General features: G+C 41.5%; 1 protein-coding gene across 1 annotated transcript in view; it reads left to right on the forward strand.

Annotated features, from left to right (window-relative positions):
- ptprua (protein tyrosine phosphatase receptor type Ua) overlaps positions 1–25,502 on the forward strand; it is a 425,958-nt gene that overhangs the window by 194,374 nt on the left and 206,082 nt on the right. The window contains exon 4 of the mRNA XM_036562583.1: positions 18,785–18,866. Within this exon, the coding sequence (XP_036418476.1) occupies positions 18,785–18,866 (82 nt within the window). The remainder of the gene's footprint in view (positions 1–18,784; positions 18,867–25,502) is intronic.

Here is a 25,502-nt window from a genome sequence, read left to right on the forward strand (position 1 = left end):
TCCAACTCTTCAACTGTTCAAAAATTTAATAGTTTCTTGTAAAATGTCTCTCAGCTTTCCGCTGTTTTACGAGGCTGAAGTCGCTTCTCATTCGCCAGCTTCTTGCTGAACTTTCCGGTTCCACCTTAAATTCTGACTGAGGCGCTGAATGTAAAAGTGGCAACATTTAAGGTGGAACAGGAAAATTAGAGAAGCGACTTCATCTTCACAGCTTCGCATCTTTTAGTTAGTGTTCGACAGTCTCTCGTTGCAGATTTAACGTACCAGGAAACCAACTGCTCTGCTTATAAATGCGAATAAGTCCATTCGTCTCCAGATGTTCGCTACTAACCAGGCGAAACCTCGTTGCTAGGTGACCTGCAGTCTTTCGCACCCCCCACCCCCCCCCCATCACGAAACCAAAACCAAACTAATGAAATCCCTAAATAATATATAATGTGCTGCGTGGTCATCCATCACCACTTATCTTATTTCACCGTAACAGCGCATTTTATCTCAGATGAGTGGCAGCAGCGTCTCCAAACAAGAGCAGTGAATGAGAGCCTTCCAGTTCACTTACCACATTACTTCCATTTGTCTTATTAATAAAAGATATTGGATGTAAATGCATTATGGATCATTACAAATACTCTGCTTTAACATTACCAAGTCCTCAGACAGTAAGAAAATAGAAATCATGTATAGGAAAAAAAGATGCATCAAGATGCATCGATAATCGTTTTATAATCGCATCGCAGCCTCTGAATCGTAATCGAATCGAATCGTGAGGTGCCTAAAGATTCCCACCCCTAATTGACATTTATCGCGATATGTATCGATATCGAACTATATGAGTTTTGTTTATCGTGATAACGTTTTTGGCCATATCGCCCAGCTCTAGTTACAAGCTTGACATCGTAACAATAGAAGAACCCTTTTCGAAAAGGTTCTATATAGAACCAGCTTCAGCACACTCTCCATCACCCTTTCGCAATGCCGAAGGCTTTAATCATGCAGAGGCTTCCCTGAGTGTTTATGGTTCCACATAGAACCATTTTCTTTACTAAAGAACCTTTGAAGAACCATCTTTTTTAAGTGTGCATAGTTTATTACAGTACATCAGTTACCATGGTAAAAAAATGGTTCTTCAAGGGTTCTTTAGTCAAGAAAATGAAAAAGAAGTGTCTGTATAAAACCATGAACACTCAAAGAATGCTTTGCCTGATTAAAGGGTCTTAGATAGATTGAGAATGTGTTGTATGTGGTTCTATATAGCAGCAAAAAAGGTTCTGCTATGCTTGACATCGTAACAGTATAAACCCTTTTAGCTGCTTTACAGAACCCTTTTCACTAAGGTTCTATATATCGCTGCCTACAGCGCATTCTCCATCAGTCTGAAGAACCCTTTCATGATGCAAAGAACCCTTCAGTCATGCAGAGGCTTGTTTGAGTGTTAATGGTTCCATATAGAACCATTTTCTTTACTAAAGAACCCTTGAAGAACCGTCTTTTTTAATTGTGCATACTTTATTACAGTACAGCAGCGACTATGGTCAAAGTACTTTCCCTCTTTTTTATTTCATAGATAAAAACATTGGATATTTTAATGACATACTGACCACCGAACTATAAACATCCCTTATTTTTAATTTCGGAAATCTGGTCACTTTGGCCCCTTGGCTGGTTGGAGTCCTTCTCCAGGGTTTCTCCACACAAGCCCAGTTTGATGTTGCGCTAAAAGTGTTTTTCTCTCAAAATCGTTTAGTTAAACATTCTGTGAAACTGTAGAACTTCTGGCTAAGTGTTTAACGTGTCCGATCGCTTTTTAACGCTGTAAGATTTTCGGCCGTATTGTCCAGCTCTGTGTCGTGGTCTTCCCTGGTGGCCCTACCGTTGCTAATTAGTACATAATTTATCGTCCGTGTAGCTGTGAGTGCTCTCTGCGAGGCACACTTTCCACACTCGCCGCTCTCTGCGGTCCTTAAGTTGGCGTCTCTCACTGACGCTGCTGTGGGAGAAAGCTGGGTGCAGGCTGTGTCACCTCATTAAGGCCTGTGATTAATATCCCACCGTCGCTCAGCTGCACCCAAAAAAAGCACTAATGACAATTAAGCTGTGTGAGCAGCCAGTCGCTCCACAGACAACTGACCTCGCTTTTATGTGACCTCAGAGCTTTTACTTCATTTATACTCTCTCCTTCATCACACACTGAGCAGTACTGTGTCTGTCTCGCACAGAATGAGACGGACCAACCTGTCAATGTTCAGCACTGAGACCACCCTTCATTTATTAACGTCCACTCAGAATGTCCATTACTCACAAGTTATTCATATTTCAGCAGATATGAGACAATCCGCACCTCACTCTGATCTTACTGTAACTCACTCTAGTAAATCTATACCTGCCATTTAGATTAACATCTTGTGCATCTTCTATCCCTATAATTTTACCCTTTTACCCTGTGCTTCAGTGGTCAGGACCCCCATGGACCCTCACAGAGCAGGTACTATTTGGGTGGTGGGTCATTGTCAGCACTGCAGTAACACTGACGTGGTGGTGGTGTGTTAGTGTGTGTTGCGCTGGTCTGAGTGGATCAGACACAGCAGTGCTGCTGGAGTTTTAAACACCTCAGTGTCACTGCTGGACTGAGAATAGTCCACCAACCAGAAATATCCAGCCAACAGCGTCCTGTGACCACTGATGAAGGACTAGAGGATGACCAACACAAACTGTGCAGCAGCAGATGAGCTATCGTCTCTGACTTTACATCTACAAGGTGGAACGACAAGGTAGGAGTGTCTAATAGAGTGGACAGTGAGTGGACACAGTGTTTAAAAATTCCAGCAGCTCTGCTGTGTCTGATCCACTCGTACCAGCGCAACACACACTAACACACCACCACCACGTCAGTGTTACTGCAGTGCTGAGAATGACCCACCACCCAAATAGTACCTGCTCTGTGAGGGTCCATGGGGGTCCTGACCACTGAAGAACAGGGTAAAAGGGGGCTAACAAAGTATCAGAGAAACAGATGGACTACAGTCTGTAACTGTAGAACTACAAAGTGCTCCTATATAGTAAGTGGAGCTGATAAAATGGACGATGAGGAGGTGGTCATGATGTGTTGTATATGGTTCTGTAGAATCTTGTTGAAAATGGTTCTATGTAGCAACAAACAGGTGTTATCGTTACAAGCTTGACATAGATCCATTCCCTTAACTAAGGAACACTTGAAGAACCATCTTTTTTAAGAGTGAACTTAATGAGGTTAAATGAACGAAGGTGCTGTTTGACTTTTGCACAGCACTGTATGTTAATAAGAAATGATTGTGGTTGTTATTAACCTATTATAATCCCAGGCTTATTACATACTAAGGCTTATTATTCAGTAACTACATTGGCTTCAGTGCAAACTGGTTGAGCTATTCTTAGGTTGTGGAAGTGTGTAATGAAACGCCGGTGCGGTTAACTGTGTGCTGGGGTTTCTTAGCTGGAATGAGCTCTTGTAGGTAGGTGGCGGTGGGCCGACTGTTTATTTTACAGTTAAATGCTCGTTTGTTATTTTACAGGATCGTACTGTAAAATATAGGTCAGTCAGATGGTGCAGTGGTTTACAGGTAACACATCAGACACAAACTGCAGTGATTTGCTGGCATCTAATTTATGGTAAATAATGGTAAAATATAATAAGTAAATAACTTTTAACTGTGTGTGTGTGTGTGTGTGTGTGTGTGTGTGTGTGTGTGTTGGGTGCTGTAGTTAGCTCTGTAGAAGGATGGAGGTGGGCCGACTGGAGTAATTTATGACGGCGTGACTCTCTCTGGGGCTGTCGGTTATGTAAGCGTATGCTGAGTGATTTGTGTGCTCTTTACTCGAAGCTCCTCGTGGGAAAACACTCACACAAGCGTGCACAGATTGCTTTGTTTGCACTGTGAAGTGCAGCCAGCGCTGCAGGTACGAGCAGACGAGCGCACGGCAGTCTGTACGGCAGTGGGGGTCTGTTAGAGTGGTGGTAGTTGGGTGGGGGGGCAGCTCAAGGCCATGGATCTGCTTATCTCTCTCGGCCCTGCTCTCCTTATCAGAGCTCGTTTTGTCTCTTTCTCTTCTTTGAAATAATAGAGATTCACATCCACGTGAACACCAGCCAACAGCTCCACTACACCACATACAGCACAGCCACCATGGAGCCTCTGTATCTCTCTCTCTCTCTCTCTCTCTCTCTCTCTCTTTTTTTTCTTTCTTTTCTTTCTCTATCCCTCTCTCTCTCTCTGTCTTTCTTTTCTCTCTCCCTGTCTGTCTCTCTCTCTCTTTCTCTCTCTCTTTCTTTTCTCTCTCTCTCTCCCTCCCTCTCGCTCTTTCTCTGTGTCTCTCTCTCTCTCTCCGTCTTTCTTTTCTCTTTCTCTGTCTTTTTTTTCTCTATCTCTCTTTCTCTCACTCTTTCTTTTATCTCTTTCTTCTCTCTTATCTTTGTTTCTCCCCCTCTTTTTCTCTCCCTATCTCTCTCTCTTTTTTCTCTCTTTCGATCTTTTTTGTCTTCTTTCTCTTCTTTCTTTCTTCTCTCTCTCTCTCTCTCTTTCTGTTCTGTCTCTTTCTATTTCTCTGTCTCTCTTTATCCCTCTGTCTTTCTTTTCTGTTTCTTTTCCTTCATCTCTTTCTCCCCCTCTTTCTCTCTCTCCCCATCTCTCCATCTTTTTTCTCTCTCCTCTTTCTGTCTCTCTACTCTCTATCTTTTCTCTCTCTCTCTCTCTCTCTCTCTCTCTCTCTCTGTTGCTTTCCCTCTGTATTTCTTTTTCTTTCTCATTCTTTTTCTTTCTTTTTTCTGTCTCGTCATACCCTCTCTTTCTAGCTCCCTCTTTTTTAATTCCTCTTACATACTTTCTTTCTCTCTGTTTTTTCCACACTCTCTCTCTTTCTTCTTCTTCTTCTTCTTCTTGTTCTTCTCTCTCTCTCTCTCTCTCTCTCTCTCTCTCTCTCTCTCTCTCTCTCTCTCTGTCATTTTCCTGGCTTCTATCTCTCAATAAGAGGTTTAGGCTCTGCTCTCCTCTGGTCCCTCAGATAAACATCAGCTCCCCCAACCCTGCCAGCTCGTCCCCCCCGAGACACACTGGACACTGCAGCGAGAGGGAGAGAGAGAGAGAGAGAGAGAGAGAGAGAGTTTAGTGGTAGAGTAGGCAGCAGGGGGAGATCAGTGTCTAAGCCCACAGGGTGTGACAGCTTGTGTTGGAGATACTGCACTCGTTCCGCTCCTAATCCTACCTGCTGTACTGCGGCCGCTCGGGAAGCTCCTACCTGCCGGATTCACTTCCAGATGCCGGTCAGAACCTTTTCTGTTTGCTGTCTGGCTCTGATCGCGGCTAATATCAACAGCCGGTCAGCACGGCTGAAAAAAGCTGTTTCTTTTCCTCATTACAGCCTATTTGTGCTTAATTAGTGCCGGAAGAACCTGCACTGCAAAAAATGGTGTCTTCAGATGGTTGTATGAATATTATAATATCGTTTTTCTTGTTTACAGTAACTTTATTGAATAAAATGATCTCGGCAGTTAATTTAGCTTGTTTCAAAATATTTTTAAAATACACTAAAGATTTGGGTTAGATTTGAGACTCAACTCTGACTCGCAACTCAGAGACTTGACTCGGACTCACAACTCAGAGACTCGACTCAGACTCACAACTCAGAGACTCGACTCAGACTCACTCTCACACCCCAGAGACTCGACTCAGACTCACTCTCACACCTCAGAGACTCGACTCAGACTCACAACTCAGAGACTTGACTCAGACTCACTCTCACACCCCAGAGACTTGACTCAGACTCACAACTCAGAGACTTGACTCAGACTTACTCTCGCACCTCAGAGACTTGACTCAGACTCATAATTCAGAGACTCGACTCAGACTCACTCTCACACCTCAGAGACTCAATTTAGACTAACAACTCAGAGACTTGACTCAGACTTACTCTCGCACCTCAGAGACTTGACTCAGACTGCCAACTCAAAGACTTGACTCAGACTGCCAACTCAAAGACTCGACTCAGACTAACAATTTAGAAACTCGACTCAGACTCACAACTCAGAGACTCGACTCAGACTCACTCTCGCAGCTCAGAGACTTGACTCAGACTCACACCTCAGAGACTTGACTCAGACTCACTCTCACACCTGAGAGACTTGACTCAGCCTCACAATTCAGAGACTCGACTCAGACTCACTCTCACACCTCAGAGACTCAATTTAGACTCACAATTCAGAGACTCGACTCAGACTCACTCTCACACCTGAGAGACTTGACTCGGACTCACAATTCAGAGACTCGACTCAGACTCACTCTTACACCTCAGAGACTCAATTTAGACTCACAATTCAGAGACTCGACTCAGACTCACTCTCACACCTCAAAGACTCGACTCAGACTCACACCTCAGAGACTCGACTCAGACTTACAACTCAGCAACTTAGACTCGTTCCTCAGGATAAACTAAATAGTTCCCGTCTATATTTCACAGTACTAATGAGGGAGTAGACATACATTTCATTCATAGCCTTCATGATTCACTGAATCATTTAATAAGAATCATAATTGAATAGAATCATTGTTTACACATCTACCAATTCCCATTCAAGGCTGGAGGACATAATGATGAATCATAGAGCAAAAAAAATTGAGCAAAGATGCAAAAACAGCATGAATTCTTTCCTGAGACTTATTTACCCACCGCCAGAGCCAGAGCTGAACAAAGAAAGCAGAAAGATGGCAGAAAACAGAGGGACGGGGATAAAGATAGACAGCACTGTCTTTCTTGAGATGCAGACGAGAGCTAAGGGGACGAGGGAAGATGATAAAGAAAATAAAAAGAGGAGAGATGCGTAGATCATTTCCACATGAACACAATACACTGCAACGATAGAATTATTACCAAATGTAAATATACCGAAATACAAAACTATATATGTTCTGTTATTATGGAAATGGTGTATATGTTCAAATTAAATCAGTTCCCTGCAGTTCTTTTATAAGTGTATCATAAACAAAGGAGAACAATTCGTATTTCCACACTCGCCTCAGTTTTTTTCTGTGCATTTCCAAACAATGTATAGTAACATCCCTGAGAAAAGCTGCTTCCAAGTGAAGGCTGATTGACTTCTTTTCTCCGAGTGCAGATCTGCCCTTCATACTTCCGTTTTCTCAGCCGCAGAGCTTTTGGTGTGTTCAGCCAGGAAAACGGCATGAGGTTTGGTGTTTGTGGAGTTGCAACAAGCCTCCATTAGACTAGTTGTGCTTTCTTGCCAGCCGATCTCAATTTCTCTCCTTTTTTGGTCGTTTTTTCGCCTCTACCCTCCCTGCATCCCGGCTTTCAAAAGCCAAAAGTGGGCCTGATTCATAGAAAGACGCACCATCTGCAGCTCTCACCACATGTTTCATATTCCTGGAAATTTTTTCCATCTCACTTATTTCAGTCTCACTTCACTTGCCCTTTAGTATCCTGCCTACACCGTTAGAAATAAAGGTTCTGTTCGGGTACATTTTTGGTTCATCAAGGTACAAACAGTGTAAATGTTCCCTCAAAGCTCCAACAGTGGTTCTAAGGTCTGATTGTGAACCTTAAATCAGTTTCTCCAGGTGAAAAGTTCGTATTTGTACCTTTTCATAACCGAATGTTTTAAACAGAACAGTAAAATAAAAGCCTGGAGACGAGACGGGGTGTGTGGAGTCAGTACAGCTTAGAACATATCATTGCAGTGGATTATGGTTCAGTTATGTTCCCTGACTAAAGGTACTGAGATGGAGCCTTGAGTGACAGTTTAGTACCTTTATTTCTGAGAGTGTACTTCCTTCCCCTAGACACTTTATTAGGTACATCTACACTCTCTTGCTGTCCATTTCATCAGGAAAACCTACCATATACATGCACTGACCACTTTATTAGGACCACCTATTTTGTACTGACCCTCGTTGTCCATTTTATCAGCTCCACTTCCATGTAGGTGCACTTTTACTGATTGTAGTCCGTCTGTTTCTCTGTATAATCCATTACTCAACCCCATTTAATGGTCAGGACCACCACTGACCAGGTATTATTTGGGTGGTGGATCATTCTCAGCGCTGACATGGTAGTGAGTGTTATGCTGGCATGAGTGGATCAGACACTAGAGTTTTTAACCTCTTTCAGCAGTGCCCCCTTGTGGCCATTCCTCTGGCTGAATGCAAATCAACTAATTTTAAATGAATACCATCAAATACAATATTTCTGCCATAGTTCTGTTATCAGATGAACTAGAGCTCTGTTGTCTCTCTGTGTTGAGCTGCTAGAAAGTAATGAGGATGAAGTAAGAACCGCCTGCTGTGAAAAACAACTCACACCCCTCCACAAAGACAGCCATGCTGAGATAAAGCAGACAAGTGCAGCTTTTAAACAGTGTTTAAACACAATAAAACACACTTTAATTTGCTTCATGTTTGCTTGTGCCCTTTTTTGTCAGCATCCAGCATCTCAGTGTCACTGCTGGGAAGCTGACCACTGATGAAGGGCTAGAAGATGACTGAACATCCATAAACTGTACATTATTAGATGAGCTATCGTCTCTTCTATGCCTGAAACACCTATACTTGGTCTACCATTCAAATAATATCTCGTCAGCAGTGGACCTATGATGGTCCTTTTCCATTGATGGAATGCATAGAGGGGGACTCATAAGATTGGCCGTGGTTTGTAAACCTATAAAATACAGTTTATTTCATTTTCAGTCAAAACAGCCATGAAGTTATTCCATTTTCCATGAGATATTGTAGAGGAGATTAAATAAAAGATAATCCACTTGCATAAGGAAGGAGAAAGTCAAGAAGGAGTTTCCAAAACTGGAGTCCAAAAAATGATTAAAATATACAGAGAAAATGTTCCTCCTAACAACCACCTGGAAGAGCTGGTCGACCCCAAAACTGCCCCCATCAGATAAACAGCACTTAAAGCTTTCATCTCTGAGAGAGAGGAGAAAATCAAGCTGCTTCAGATCTGAAAACATCCACAGGTGTTTCTGTCCATCCTTCCACTGTGAGAAGACGACTCAGCGCTGTGGGTCTGAAAGGATGTGTAGCTGATCAAGAAGAACCTCACTGAGAAAAGGAGACGGACACATCAAACAAAGAAGCTGACCGATGGACTGACCACCCCAGAGTCCAGACCTCAACACCACTGAATGTGTTTGGGATGCTGAAAAATGAATAGCTTGTACTAATTGGCCATTTTGACTGGAAATAAAATAAATGGAGGGCGGTCTCTGACTTTTGCACAGCACTGTATACGGCAACTAATTAGCTGGACACTCATCCCTGGTTTAAGGCCTTGATTATACGCAGTATAACCTATGGGTTAATATATTTCTTTACAGTGCGGAACGTAAAGGGTGATCTCTGCTTATTTATACACAAATCTGCCGCAGCCATCCAAGGTCAGTGACTAACGGCGCTAACGGGCCTTTTCATTCTGACCCCGTCCGCGAGTGCGAGGCGATGAACCGAGGCGAGCAACATGTTTTTAATGCGCCTTACAGACGGCCGCTGCCAATTAAGATAAATCAAAGCCCGGCTGCAGATTGGCTTTGGCATGCTAAGTGAAAGCTTTAGCGCTTGAACATAATAATAGATAAATAATCTCCCCGGCGCACAATGAAAACAAAGTAGCCACCATTATTAACCACAGAGCAAATTGGGCCTTTATTGCGACCGCTTCCTCTCGGAACTGCGGTGAGGGAGGGCTAGCCGAATTCAGAGTTCTCCGATATTGATTCGCCGCCATTGGTTTGCAGAGGGTGAAGCCCCATGCTCCTTTTCAAATGCTTGAGAGCGTTTCGGCTGCTTACCAAGTCCGTGCTTCTGATTTATTCTGGCTGACCACCTCTCCAGAAAGAACATCTTGGCTTTTTGGAGCGTGAACCGTGCACCAAACCAGCAAGTTCCCTTGTTTTCCAAAAGGTGAAGTTTTCAGTCTTTTCTTGAGGCTGAGTAATTCCTCCAGTGTGGTTCTTTCTGGCTTCCTCAGATAAAGTTTTGCAATAAAGTAGCTAAATTAAAACAGAAGAAAGCTCATCTAAGCGCTAAATCCTGCCTCAGCCCGTCTCTGAGGATATTTGATCTGCCAGCAAAGAACGGCTGACTGACATATGAAATGATCTGAGCTCCTTCAGATTTGAGGGCTGATCTCAGTGCATTGATGCTACCTGCTCAGGAACCTGCAATCCATTTGCAATCATTTCAGCAAGATATGTTCATGGAGATTGACTTGGCCGAGCCAAACTCCTCCAAAGCCAAACTCCTCGATTGTCTTGGCACTGTGTTTTGGGTCAGTGCCTTGCTGGAAGCATTTTCTTCTTTCTGTTCTGGGCTTATCCTGAGTATCACAACAAGTGCTTAAAACCACAAATATACGTCTCTCTGCTCTGATATTGTGGTCATTGCGTCCTAGTGGACGGTCTCCCATGTAGAGCAAGAATCAATAGGCTAAATCAATAGGTCAGATGTTGTTGTCCTTCAGCCCTTCACCTGTGGGCTGGTAATGTAAAAGTTTAATGTACTCCAATCCTATTTATATAGATAAGTGGACAAAAGGGGAGTTTTTCCAAAACTACAGATCGCAGATATTTCTTGTATAGCCTGTTGTCCTTTCAACAAAAAAATATAACCAACTTGGGAGCCACAGACTGTAATGTCCATTTTATTGAAGTAACGTTTTACCATCTTGGCTGTAAATATTTCCCAGTATGTGCTGATGTAGCAGTATAGGCTAAAAATATATTATAAATGAAAACACAGACTTAATTTGCTCTGCTTTAAGCTTTAGCTCAGCTATAGCTGCTTTTCTCACATCTCCGGCAGGAAACTTTTCCCAAAAGTAGAACAGTTTTTTGTAAAATGTCTCTCAACATTACATTTTTTACGAGGCTGAAGTCGCTCCTCATCCACCAGCTTCTTCTTCAAATGTTCCCGTTCCGCCTTAAATGGTGCCAGAGGTGCCAGAATGTAACTGCTGCAACATTTAAGGTGGAACGGGAAAATTCAAACAAGAAGCTGACTTCACTTTTTTTAGTGTTTCATTTTCTCATTGCAGGTTAAACGTATCAGGAAACCAGCTGGAGTGATTATGAATGCAAATAAGTCCATTCGTCTCCAAATTATCAATGTTCATCTTAAATCTCTCTCCTTGCCGTTTCGTTAGTAACTAGCTAGGTGAGACTGTTGTCTGTGTTGCTATGGTGACCAGCAGTCTGTGCTGATCTTCAGGGTTAAAGGGTGAATAAGCAGTTCTACATTAACTCCAGAGTTTAAGACCATTTATTGTAGAAACTTTGTTAGAACGATCAGCAGAGCTTTATTTTACTGCAAAGGAGGATTATTTTACAACCCCATTTCCAAAACAGTTGGGACACTGTGCAAAATGTATATGAAAATAAAATGCATTGAACCCCCATAATTCAATGAAAATAGTTCAAAAAACAACATATCAAATGTTGAAACTGAGAATTTTTTATTTTTGGAAATCATGGACACCGTGTCCTCCTGGCTAAAGATCATTTAGTGCACATGGCATGAGTGACGCACACATCTGTGAAGGCGCCATTAATGCTGAATGATATATACATGTTTTGGCAACATATGCTGCCATCTAGACAACGTCTTTTTCAGAGAAGGCCTTGATTATTTCAGCAAGACGATGTCAAACCACATTCTGCATGTATTACAACAGCATGGCTCCGTATTAAAAGAGTCTGGGTGCTAAACTGGCCTGCCTGCAGTCCAGACCTGTCACCACTGAAACATTTGCCGCATTGTGAAATGAAAAATACGACAAAGGAAACCCTGAAATGTTGAGCAGCTGAAATCCTAAATCAAACAAGAACAGGAAAACATTTCACTTTCAAAACTACAGCAGTGTCTCCTCAGTTCCCACACAGTGGTAAACAGGCCCCCGTCCCAACTCTTTTGGACCATGTTTTTGGCATCAAATTCAAAATGGGCATATATTTTTCAAAGAATAATAAAATTTCTCAGTTTCAACATTTGATTTGTTCTCTAAAAATATGGTTCACATGATTTACATATCGTTGCATTCTGTTTTTATTTACATTCTGCGCAGCATCTCAAAATTTTTTGGAAATGGGGTTGTATTTTTCCCTACTGTGGAGCTGCAACAGCACAGTAAAAGAGCCACATGCAGCTCCGAAGGCTCATGTTGCCGACCCCTGGCCTAGTTCTGTCCCTGCTTTGGTTTTTCAGTAGTTCATGCACTTTACCTCACCATTTTTTCATCTAATGCTGCTGTTTACTTCTTATTGCAATATCAAATTTTGCTAGCCTGGTACATAACGTCACTCTTTACAGTTAAAGTACACTACTGGACTTTATATCATCATACTAGCAGTAGATTTATAACTTAGAATGCTTACCTGGGCTGCATTTTACCCTTCCTGGTTTGGGAAAAGGCACCAACTTTTTTTGGAGGGGGGTTTGTGGGGTTCATATAGTTTGAAATATTGTTTTCATTTAATTTGAGTTTTTCATTTAATTCTTGGATTCTTTATTTACTTTATCAGTTATTGTCTAGGTCATTAGTGTCTCCCCCTGCAGAGGAGAAGGCTGGTGTATGCTGGGTTGGGTAGACCAGTGGAAGTCTATTTAAGAGCTCAGCCCATTTCTGTGGGGGAGTGGAGATGTTTGGCTGGTTGATTGGTTGGTTTGTTGGTTGGTTGGTTGGTATTTTGAGGGAAAATGTTGCTTCCTCACATTTCATAAATATATTCTGGAAATAGTTCTTCTGTTTGTTATACTTCTTTTTTCACCCTTTTCAACATTTTTTTCACACCCAAAATAAACACCTTTTAATGTGCTATTGTGGTTTGCCATCACTCTTTATTTTAACCCACAACCTTAATGAAGCAGATCTGCCCTCACCTGCAAGCAAGGTGTGACACTCAGTGCTTTGGGAAGCCTCTTACTGAGAACAGAAAATAGACGAAAAAGGAAGAACATTTGCATTAGAACACCAAATCTAGACATCTGAGATGTAAAGTAAGGTTTTTCAAACTAAATTTAAGATCTTTGGAAGTAACAGAAGGCGGTATATACACTGCCGAAGCAATGAATGAACCGTGTCTACAATCATCGGTCAGGCACGGGCAGAGGATCAGTGCATGTTTGGGGATGTGGAGGTGGTGGATTGTTTTGGATTGAAGGTATCATGAAGGTTGATAAGTACAAACAAATTTGAATACATAATGCAGGAACATCTGGAAAACATTTGATTGGGAAGAAATTCATTCTGCAGAAAGATAATGACCCTAAACACTCTGTTGAAAACCAGATGTAATAATCATGTTCTCAGATCAGTGAACTGACCACCCCAGAGTCCAGAACCCAACATCACTGAATGTGTTTGAGTACTTCAGAAAATGATCAACCAGCTTCTAAGACTGAACTTTGGAGGTGTGTCTGCAGATTCTTTGAGGAGCTGAAAGTGAGTCTCCTGAAAAGAATGGAAGCTGGAATAAAGGGAAAGAGTGACTCACTGACTCACTCAGCTGAGAGTAGATTCAGTTGTAGAGGCTCCTGTTTGTTTTCTGCATTTTTTCTCTGACACAGAGTGAATAACGGCTCTCAGAGTATTCTGTAGGTCAAATTAAGCTCCATTTCAGTGGAGGAAAAACAACCATCTACAGGCAAAAAGGGGTTTTGTCCTTTTTTCACAGTTACGTGTTCTTTGTCAGGCGGCTTAACCTGTCACCGCTGTTACCCCAGTTTGATACTGATCATTTTTATGAAATCAAATGCATTTCCAAATCGATGCTACACTTGCCACCTTCACGCTGCGGCTGTGCCAGCATGATGATCATCACATGTGAAGCGAAGGCTGAATGTAACAGCTTTGCTGCTGCCAGACTGACCTTGATATTCAGGTGATACCAGCGCGTCACGAAACGCTGCACCAGTTTTACTCTATAAGAGAGGAAAGTTTTAGTGGCACCACACCACACGGCAAACAATGACGTCTTCACAAGAGAAATCATCTCAAATCTAGTCCACGTCTAATATGCCTCATTATGAGATGGTTGTACAAATACTACAAGATCATTTCACTTATTTCTTCATTTTTTTTACTTGTTAAAAAATAATTTTATTGAGTGAAATTGTTTCTCTATATAGGAAAAAATGTTGCTTTTTTCAAATATATTTCATATAATAAGCAAAGTTTTCTAGCCAGTATTGTGAGATAATCCTCAGAACGAGTATCTAAATGTTTAGAAACAAATTAAATAATCTTATAATAAGCTAACAACTATCTCAACATGAGAAATATTAGATATAACAAATTAACAAATATTTGGCCTATTCAGCCAACAGGAGTTCTGGCTCCACCCAGTTAGGTTGAAGTCATAAGGAGTGTTTCAGCTCGGCCCACCTGTTCAGCCAACAGGAGTTTAGCTCTGCCCATTTACGCTGATGTTATAAGGAGTGTTTCAGCTCGGCCCACCTGTTCAGCCAACAGCTGTTTAGCTCCGCCTATTCAGGCTGAAGTCGTAAGGAGTGTTTCAGCTCGGCCCACCTGTTCAGCCAACAGCTGTTTAGCTTTGCTGTTGGCTGAACAGGTGGGCCGAGCTGAAACACTCCCTGCAACATTAGCCTAAATGGGCTAAATGGGCGGAGCTAAACCGCTGTTGGCTGAACAGGTGGGCCGAGCTGAAACACTCCTTATAACATCAGCGTAAATGGGCGGAGCTAAACCGCTGTTGGCTGAACAGGTGGGCCGAGCTGAAACACTTTTAAAATCACTCGCGCTCTTCTCCCTCACGTAAAGTTACTGATCTCATGCTGCTCCCAGCAAGCAGATAGTTTAAGCTTTCCTAAATCTGGTAGTGGTGCGTGTTACGAAGGTTTGTTACATCCTTGTTTGTAGTCAGCCACCTGCTGTAGGATCCTACTATAAGAGACTGGCTTCATTTACAAGAGTGCGATAGCTAGTGGTCTGCCTTAACTGTAGGAATAAATTGATACTTTAGCTTAGTGTTAGCTACCCCCCCCCAACATCAAGGCTCATAGTGTTTATCCACAGTTTTGGCAGAGGCTTCAGGCAAATATAGGACTTTGGCCATGTTAAAGCCTATGTATAAAAAGGTCAGATGTTCTTTAAGTGTTGTCTCTTCCTGTGCAGCTCGTGTTCAGGCGACTTGTGGAGTCCGTACCAGCTGGAGTGGACAAAATTCTGAAATTGATCTTTGATGTGATGATTGGTTGGTGGGGCTAAATGACTCCCTGGTGCCAGATGTGGCCGAAGCCCCACTAAAACTGGTCTGGCACAAAGTGGGTTTTGCTTCATTTCTGAACAATTCTTTTAGCCAAATGGTAATCTAAATGACCTCTAACAGAGCTCCACTGGACGGTTCAAATATGCCTGATGTTCTCTAATCAGTTCACAGTTTGTGTGCAGATGTAGTGAATAGTTCCATATTAAGGACAAAAAGAAATTCTGAAATTCATGTTAAAATGTCAGAGACTACTGTTCAGTCAAATTGCTTTGCTGATAATAGAACTTGCAGTGAAAAAGTTTTGTATTAAATAAGAAAGGAATGCAAAACAGGAGCATTTTCAGTGGTGATCTCAGACGTTTAGATCAGATTTTTGCAGTGAAAAGTCATAATTTGGCGAATGTTTACGCGCTGATAAAACTCTTAGTGGATCTTTTCTGGATGAGAAAGAAGGCAGATGCAGAAAGAGTCCCGTGACATTAAACGGAAGCCTGGAACCATCTGGAACATCAGACGTCCTGTTTGAGAGATTGCTGTGTGCTGTGTTTACTCTGTAGGCTGGTATCGTTACTGTAGGTGTTGACGATGAGCCGAGTGGCTTCTTATCAAATATTAAAGATGCTATCAGGCTTACAGTGGCTGCTGCTATCAATGTAACAACACTAAGTTTCTCTCCATCTCGCACTGCGCTGTGAAGAGCTTTTCTGTCTGTTGTGCTCTCTCTCTCTCTCTCTGTCTCTCTCTCTTCGCTCTGCTCTCTCTCTCTCTCTCTCTCTCTCTCTCTCTCTCACCCTGTCTTGTTCTTTTCCTACCTTTTCTTTCTCCTTAAAGGGCTAATGTCGTGGAAAAACAAAATCCTTTTTTTTAACAAAGGCGTTTAACGATACATATAAACTTTGTTAAAGTTTAAAACAATATATTTTAAAATATGTGTCAAGTTTGTAATATATATATTTATATAAATTTGACATAAGCTCCCCATACAAAAAATTAGTCACCATGTTTAAGGTGGTAGTAACTTCCGGCTCCTGCAGGTGGCGATGCATGAGGTTGATCGGGCTATAAATACCTGCGGGGTGTGAGACCGGATTCATCGATTGAGAAGAGGTGGTACAGTGCAGCGAATCTCTCAATGTGTGGGAAATGGGTTGCAAAGCAGATGTTAATGATTGGCAAAAAGGAGGGACTGCATTTGGGCGCCAAAGACCACAGTGTAGAGGAAGTAGCTGAATTTACAGGTGTATCGAAGCGTACGGTCATACGGGTCACCAGCAGTGGTAAAAACACTATTGCATGTATTTTATCTACATATGTGCAGATATGTCAACATATTGTCATATATGTGCGAAAAATTGACTGTCACTATATTTAGCACATATATTTTAAAAGCACGTATATTGTGTATATTGCTGTTGTCGGAAGAATCTCCAAAATGGTAACTTTACAGGAGAAGGAAAAAACATACTTTACTTTTAATGGAAGTCAATGGAACCAGACTTTTTTCCAAGTCATTTTGGGCCGTTTCTTTTGGTCCATTCATCATGAACTTTACACACAATGTAAAGAGCAACAGGCATTTTCAAATTATGTCAAAAACTGAAAAAGGTTTTCTTCGGACAGCAGCGATATATTACACGTGTACTATTCATATGATCAAATTTGTGTACGTTTTTGTGGGGAGACTGAGCTTAACAGCCGTTTTGCATCTGCTGTTTTTGTGATCTCACAAAAAACAACACATTTAATTATATCCGCCTATTCAACCTACAGCAGTTCAGCCCCGCCCACTCACACTGAATCAGAGCCAAGTATTCAGATCTTAGATATTTACAATGATTAAACCCACACGTTAATAGAAATAGTAACAAGCTATATATATATATATATATATAGCTTGTTACTATTTCTGTTGATATGTGAGTACATATATATACTCACACATATCCCCATGGCCACATGGTGAGCAGTTAAATCCCATTGTTTTGAAGTAAATGTGTCCCAAAGTCTGAAAATCAGTGTGGAACATTAAGAATCATCATATTTTCTGCAGTTCAGCACTTTTTAGTGTTTTAATGTAAAATATGATGATTTTCTGTGTGAACAGCTGTTCAAAGCTGTGTTTGCTGGTCATGAACTGCTGAGTTTCTGAGCTCAAAATGAGCTAAAATTGTCACTGAGACAGTCACTACTGACACATCTGGTAAAGATTGGGTAGAGTTATGATTGTTTTGATAGTGACAAAATGTTCAATCATTAATAACATAAACATAATTAAGGTATAGAGTCACTCAGAGCAAAATGATTTTAGTCTAAAGTCCGAGATCGGTTAAAAGTCCTGAACGTGTTTGAACTCTCAGTCTTAAAGGCCTGTTTAATTTTAAGGGATAAATAGAGGTTGAATGGTTGGTCATGTAAAAGTGAATTATGATTATTTTTAGCATATATATACACTCAAACGTTATAAGTGGATCTCAGGGGAAACATAGAATAAAATAAATTAAAATTTAGGATGAAGAGCAGTCTCGTTGTTGCTGTAAATGATTATGATTGTCAGATTTTTGATATTTTTAGATTTCTACCATTCATTCCATGTGATATTGATGATCCCTAATTCTTCATCCACTCTCGGTTCTCTCTCCATCTCTCCATCTCTCATACACCAGATGGCAAGGAGGATAATTCTTTCATCACCTTCTCTCTCTCTCTCCCTCACACATGCACAGTATCTCTCTTTATCATCCAGTGGGCAACCATAATAAGGTGGGGTCACGAAGAACAGCAGTCCGATCGATGCCGGGCTGATGAATGGCGGAGTTAATCGTCTGGATGTCTCTAACAGCCTCACATAAGAATGAAAAATAAAAATAAATTAGCCGAGAACAGGGCCTCAGCCCGGCCCGGTCCATTCCCGCGCTGTATTGATCAAATAGGCACTTAGCCTCTGATGTATAAGCATCGCTGCAGCATGCTAGTTTTAGCGCAGGTAGCAGTTTCTCGTTGCTCTGCCGTCCGAACCTGGACCCGAGCAAGGATGGACGATCGTCCAGACATCAGTCGTCCTCCTGTGACGGGAGGCTGCTCTCTTGGCGTGGCACACGGCCGGCTTTGTGCAGCTTTGTGCTGCTTTGTGCTGCTTTGTTAGTGGCGTGGCTAAAGGGCACATCAGCAGGTGAATGATGAGGAGCATTTGAACTGTAATTGGCCAGTTGAGAGCAAGTTTGGCTTCTCAGTAGGGCAGAATCAAGAGTTGGAATTGTTTAGTTACGGGAACAAAAGAAAGCCGATGAATCAAGTGGCGCAGTCGTGGTTAGCTGGAGGAGATTCTCGGCCTGCCGGGAGAACATAAGGTTGTGTTCTGTAGCTGTTTTCCAATTACGAGTGTGGTGCAAATGAAAGGAACTAAAGGAAGAAAGACTTTCGAGGCACGAGTAACTTCCAAGCATATATATATGTACCCATATACCTCCGACACGTTTGCTCAGGTGTTTTTGTGCTTGTTTTTCTTCTGCGCAGGTCGTTTTCGAAGCCACGGTCTCAGCCGAGCAGAAGGGCTACATCGGCCTGGACGACATAGTGCTGCTAAACTACCCATGTTGTAAGTACCTTTCAAACAGTTCACTGACCTTTTCCTCTGCCAGAGGTGGGCGAAAGACCAGGTCATGCCCCCTTTGGAGAGGAACAAAAGCTCGTCTTTGCCCCTCCAGGTAATCGGAATGGGCCTCGCGCTCGTCCGTCCGTCTTTTCTTTTCCCTCTCATTGCTCATTTCCTCTGAATTGTTCATCCGCTCTGAGCAGCAAAGAAAGGCAACTCTTTGAGTTCTGCCACTCTTTCTCTCCACATGTTAGCCTTAATCTGCCCCTCCTCTCGAGCCAAAGCACGAAAATAGCGTGTGTCTGTCACCGCACACATACAGAGCCATTCTTCCGTCTTTTCTTTCCCTCACCCACATGCGTCCCCCTGCAGCCCGGCCTGCTGTAGAGGGAGGTCATGCCATAAACTCTCACCCGCTGTCCCATAGTCCATTAGCCCCACCGAAGCTGCTTGTGGCAGTGAAAAGAACTTAATTAGGCTTGGGTAACTTTCTCTGGGACTAACGCCACAAGCCGTGATTCACCCGTTTAATATTTTATTTCGTTCCCCTGAAATGGCAGATTTGGGGTTGATATCAGCTTCGTTTCTGCAACAGTTATAATGAACAAGGTAGTCAGAATTTGCTTTATGATGCATGAATGAACATTCCTTGCATTCTTGTGTAAAACCTTTTAATCAGAGCTGAACATGGCTGGTCAAATTTACGAGTTGGGAAAGTTGCGATCCAGATTCTTGGCAAATGTTCTTTTAGGTGCAGCAGCACAGCAGAGCTAGATTTCATTGTTAGCGCAAGTGCCAACTTTGGGAGTGCTGCCCTGTAATGAGCCCTGGGAATATAAGGCCCTAGAAACATATGACTCTGGAAATGTAGGGCCCTGGAAATATAGGGACCTGTGAATACATGACTCTGGGAAAATAGGGCTGGGAATATATGACTTTGGGAACATCAGTCCCTGGAAATGAAGGATCTGGGGAATTTAGGACCCTGGGAATATATGACTCTGGGAATACAGGGCCCTGGAAGTATATTGCCCTGGAAATACAGGGCCCTGGAAATATATGACACTGGAATATAGGGCCCTGGAAATATAGGGACCTGTGAATACATGACTCTGAGAAAATAGGGCTGGGAATATATGACTTTGGGAACATCAGTCCCTGGAAATGAAGGATCTGAGGAATTTAGGACCCTGGGAATATATGACTCTGGGAATACAGGGCCCTGGATGTATATCGCCCTGGAAATATAGGGACCTGGGAATACATGACTCTGGACAAATAGGGCCCTGGGAATGTATGACTCTGGGAACATCAGTCCCTGGAAATGAAGGATCTAGGGAATTTAGGACCCTGAGAATATATGACTCTGGGAACATAGGGCCCTGGAAATATAGGATCTGGGGAATTTAGAACCCTGGGAATATAGGGTCCTTGGATTATATGACTCTGGAATATAGGGCCCTGGGAGTATATGTCTCTGGGAATATAGGGCCATGGGAATATATGATTCTCAAATATAAGGCCCTGGGAATGCATGACTCTGGGAATGTAGGGTCCTGTGAATATATGATTCTGGGAAAACAGGGCCCTGGGAATATATGACTCTGGAACATAGGGCCCTAGAAGTATAGGATCTGGGGAATTTAGGATCTTGGGAATATAGAGTTCTTTCCAAAATTGCAAAGAGGGAACACAGGGCGTGGGGAAAATGTTTTACCTGATGTTGCACAGCTGGCTTATCTACCTAATGAGCTGATACTTCTAAGTAAGCAGTTGTGCTGCCTTTGCAGATACTCGTTTAGTTTCCATGGTCTCACGGAAATCAAACATTTACATTACTTTATACTCAAAAAATGTTCTTTATACTAAAGCGGCACAGTTTGCTTAGTTAGCTAATTGGCTAGTACTTATTAGCATGCTGTAGTTCTGCCTTTGCAGACCTGACTGGTGCTATCGCGGGCTTTCACATCCCTGCAGCCGTATGTTACATCCGGGTTGTGGTAAATAAAAGTGACTCTGAGTCAGACTGAAGATGGTAGGACGTTTTATCTTTGGCCACCAACCCAGCGATCATGGATGTCTTTAAGGTCCAGAACCTGCATTATTACTCCCGTATCATGCGGCGACATCAAAAGCAGTGCACTTCACAAGGGGCCACTGAGGCTGTTTCCCTGAAGTCGATGGCTCTGTCATCTTGCCGCACTGAGAGGATGCTTCAGAGAATTTCTGCACATGATGCATAGTGCAGGGCACTCAGGAGGTCTTCACATGGGGTCTTGCCCCCCACCAGCCTGATCGATCCAGGCCATGGGTCATCAGCTCAGTGGGGAGCTCCACTTCTAGTTAAAACAACAGGTGGGTTAGATGAGGGTTTCAGCCACTCGCGCTGCAGGACTCAGGGTGAGTGCTTTTCTCGGCAGGGAAACAAGCTTGTCTGCAGCCTGTAGTGGATTCACAGTTATTACGGTTACTGACTGTAGAACTGTGGTGCTAACAGGCCTGTGCAAATGGGCGATGCAGTTGGGTATTGGCGATGATTGATTGGGTGTTCTTGCCTTTAAGACCCATGTGTCAAACACTGGAGTCTCCTTCAAGCAATCAGGAAGTTTTTTTTAAAAAAAACTACCTAAAACAATTTATTTTTATTTAGAATAGTTTTTAATAAGTATTCAGTGCCCATTTTGCTGTTTTAGTTTTGGCATATTTTGAATAAACAATGGCCTGTTGGGGTTGTTGGCAAAACATTAAGTAAAAATGAAATTAAAACACAGCTGGCCCACAGATTTGCTGAGATTTTTTAATTTGGCCCTTTTAGTGGTTGAGTTTGACACCCCTGCATTAAGAGGAGGGTTGTTTCACTATCGGCAATCTACGGAACAACTGTTGAGCACCCCCACCCAAACATTCGCATCAGCACCCTGCCCAAACTCCCTGCCACACCTTTGCCACCGCTGGTAAAATTTTCTAGACCCACCACTGTTGAGAAGTAGCTTGATGACAGTGTTTTAATAGCGATAATTGCCACATTTGGATAGATGGAGAAATAAAGAAGACCAGGCAGAGCAAGACGAGTGCTTTACATATACATAAGCATAAAATACATTAAGATGATTAAAAACAGAACTTAGGAGATAATTTAGTTATAGAAAGGAATGACAGTAATAGTAATGATCATTTTTTTAAATAATAAAAAAGTAGATTGATACATAAGAAATTAAAAAGGAGAACTCTGACCAGGTTTATATACTTCTAGCTTAGAGACTAAATTCATTTTAAACAGCTTCCTAAACTATATTAAATTATATTTATGTGTAATGACTTGGTGAGGTTTACTGTTAATCTCTTTCTGTAGACCCCTTGTAGCTGGTGGAATGGAAATAAACTCAGACATTTTAATATAATTAAATATTTGATCCCTGTAACTTTATCAGATGAATTAGGACTCTGTCGTCTCTCTATGGGTGAAATGTTGAGCTGCTAGTGAGCAATGAGGGTGAAGGGGGAGGGGCGAGAACCCCCTCCCGTGAAAAACTATTCACATCTCTCCACAAAGAAGGCTGTGCCGAGATAAAACAGACAACTGCAGCTTACAAGTAGACTACAAGTAGAAAATTAAAAAAATATATATATATATAAATATATATATATATTAGCATTGGATATCTCATCTAAATATCTGTATTTCTCATTTGGAGACCCCGATTAGATTATACAGATAACTTCTAGATGTGTTTTAAGGCGTTTTTTTAAGCATTTTTTTCTGAAACAAGCTAATTTATCTGCCAGTGAAATGAAACACTTGCTAGATAAAATTACTTAAAGTAAAAAAGTAAAAAAAAAAAAAACTGATTTCAAAATCTAAGATAGACTTTTTTGCAGTACCACTGCTAAAATGAACTGTAAATATCTAAACCTTAAGATAATTTGAATGTAGTAAAGAGCTGTGTGTGCTTGTTTTGAAGTGGAGTTCGTGTTGTTATGTTTTATTCCTGTATTTTCAGTGATGCACTGTTTAATTAATGCAATGTGAGCCTGCTTCCCTCAACAGCTGCTGGTTGTGTTGCTAAAACACAAGCATGTTGAGGTGCAAAGCAGGAAATTGTATGCAGAGTTTTTGGCTATTTCTGGACCCCAAAGCAGCCTAATACTGTTGTGAGCTTAAAAAAAATCATTTAGCCTCGTCTAATAATGTCCTGCGCTTTCATTTTATCGGCTGATATGTCTTCTGTTCTGTGTGTGTTTGAGTGTCGACTCTTCAGCATGTAGTTTGGCTACGGACGTGACACAAGTTTCAAATTTGAAGTTTCAGTAATTTATTCCCATATCAGTCGGTACTTGACTTTCAAACTCACGAACGGTTTACACTCACGCTCATACAGTCATGATCTCAGTAAAGTGACATAAACATTAAAATAAGTTAAAATCAATAAGGTTAAGATTGTCGAGTGGAGTTTAAGAGTCTGATAGTGGAAAAGTCAGTGAGTGTGTTTACATGCACTTAACAATCCGATAACTGCAGAAAATCAGATTTTGTCAGTAATCCAATCAACACATTTACATGCTTTTGAGTAATCAGATAATGGAGAAACTCCAGGTCTACATGAGTCAGACAGTGATCAGATTTCTGCTTTGCAGCCAGCCAATAAACTCACAGAAGAAGACGTGACGAAAAGTGAAACTCAAACTTCATGCTGTGTTTTTTTAAACATCGCTCCACTTTACCTGAAAATATGAACAAACATCATCTAGAAGATGAAAAATATTTAAATCCTTCATTCTGTAAAGCATGTAGTTGTTTTCAGCGTCGCTGCTCGCTTATTTCCGGTACCACCGTCTGTTTTCGCGCATGCGCAGACTGAGAAATCTGAAAGAAATCAGAGTAAGAGTTCACAGCACTGAGAAATCTGATTACTAAGCTAAAATCCAGCTCACTTTATCGGATTTCTTAATCAGATTTCTAGACCTTATTCCGCTCTAAGAAATCAGAGTGTGCTGTTTACATGACCATTTGAATGATCAGATAACTGCAGAAATCTGATTAAGATCAGATTATTGAGTGCATGTAAACACGCTTAGTGGTGTTGCTAAACCAAGATGTTCTACATAAGACGATTTAAACCTTTTGCCAGAAGGGAGCGTTTTAAAAAGTGCTGTGCTGAGTTTGAGATATTTGCATAAATTTTCAATACTTTCTTTTCCAGTTTTCTGGCATGTGTAGAGGCAACAGATGGTAGTTCGCAACCAGTGATTTTGGAGGCAGCACCACTTTCTCTCTCACATGTCGTTTTACTACCACGCCAGACACATATGGAGAAAGTCAGCACACTTTCCTCTATAAAAGTAGATCATACAGCAGTGTTGCTCTCCCACTTAAGAGATGAGCTGCTGGTCGTCCCCAGGAACCTAAGTGGTGACCCTCTCCACCTCTTTACCATTTTGATGGTCAGAGATGGTGGATCCACTTTCCATCAACTTCTTTTGTCTTTTCAATATTCAGGCTTGAGTTATTCACCTGCTCCGCTCCACTAAGGCCCCATGTCCCCACATGCTGTTACATCACCGTTAGATGCCAATCCTGAATAACAGAGGAGACAAAAACACCCAGTACTGAGAATTCGAGGAGTGTTAATGTGCCACGAATCAACAATCTGATTGCTCAGTTAATTTGCATAGAGTTTGTCCAAAAGGAGAGAGAGCAGAGAAATCAGGATGTGCATTTATTGTTTTCTCTCACCTCATTAAAGCAGGTTATGACATGTCCTGTTTGAGGTTTGAAAAAAAAAAAAATCAAATAAAAAATCCAAATCATTTTGCATGACGTCTCCATTCACTTCACGTTTGTGCTGCTTAAAATTTCAGCACCCTCACCTTAAAACACCTTCCTGTGTCCAGAAATCCCACATCATTTTCTCGGTCACTTCTGGTTTTGTAAATCACAACAAAACACATCTCCATGTAACAATATTCCATTAGTGTCACTGAAGGAAATAATGTATAGAAATGGCATTTTATTCCACTGTGAAAAGGTGTTGAAACAATAATCAATAATTACAAGGCATTAATAAGCCCTATTCGCAGATTCACAGGTATCTATAGCTGAATTGCAGAGCCTCTCAACTATAATTTGTTTATTTTTTAGGATCCCCATTAGCAGCTATTGTGATAGCCGCTATTCTTCCTGGGGTCCAGTAGACATACTATACATAAACATAGTGCAGTAACAATCAACAAAACAAGTCATACAAACACAAGAGTAAAAAATCAAGAAAAACAAAGAAAGACTGAGAGAAAACAAAACCTAAAAGTGAAAAAAAAAACAGAAAAATAAAAGTAGGACAGTGTAACCATAAAACTGCATAAGAAAGACGATTGAAAACTGAAAAATCACACTAAAAGAAAAGATTATATGTATATTTACCAAAACTTTATTTGACTATATATTCTGGTAAATATCTACGTTCCTGCCCACTCCACCATAGTGTTGTTCCAGCTGTCAAGGACCAATCTACTTAACTGATCTCTAAATTTGTTAAATAGTGTTTTTTATCAGATTTTTAAACTTTATTTTACCCTCCATTTTAAGCAGTGAGACCGGTAGGGAATTCTGCCCCTTTATGGCTCTATAATGAGGCAAAACAT

This window comes from Colossoma macropomum, unplaced genomic scaffold (genome assembly GCF_904425465.1).
Source record: "Colossoma macropomum unplaced genomic scaffold, Colossoma_macropomum, whole genome shotgun sequence".
NCBI lineage: Eukaryota > Metazoa > Chordata > Actinopteri > Characiformes > Serrasalmidae > Colossoma > Colossoma macropomum.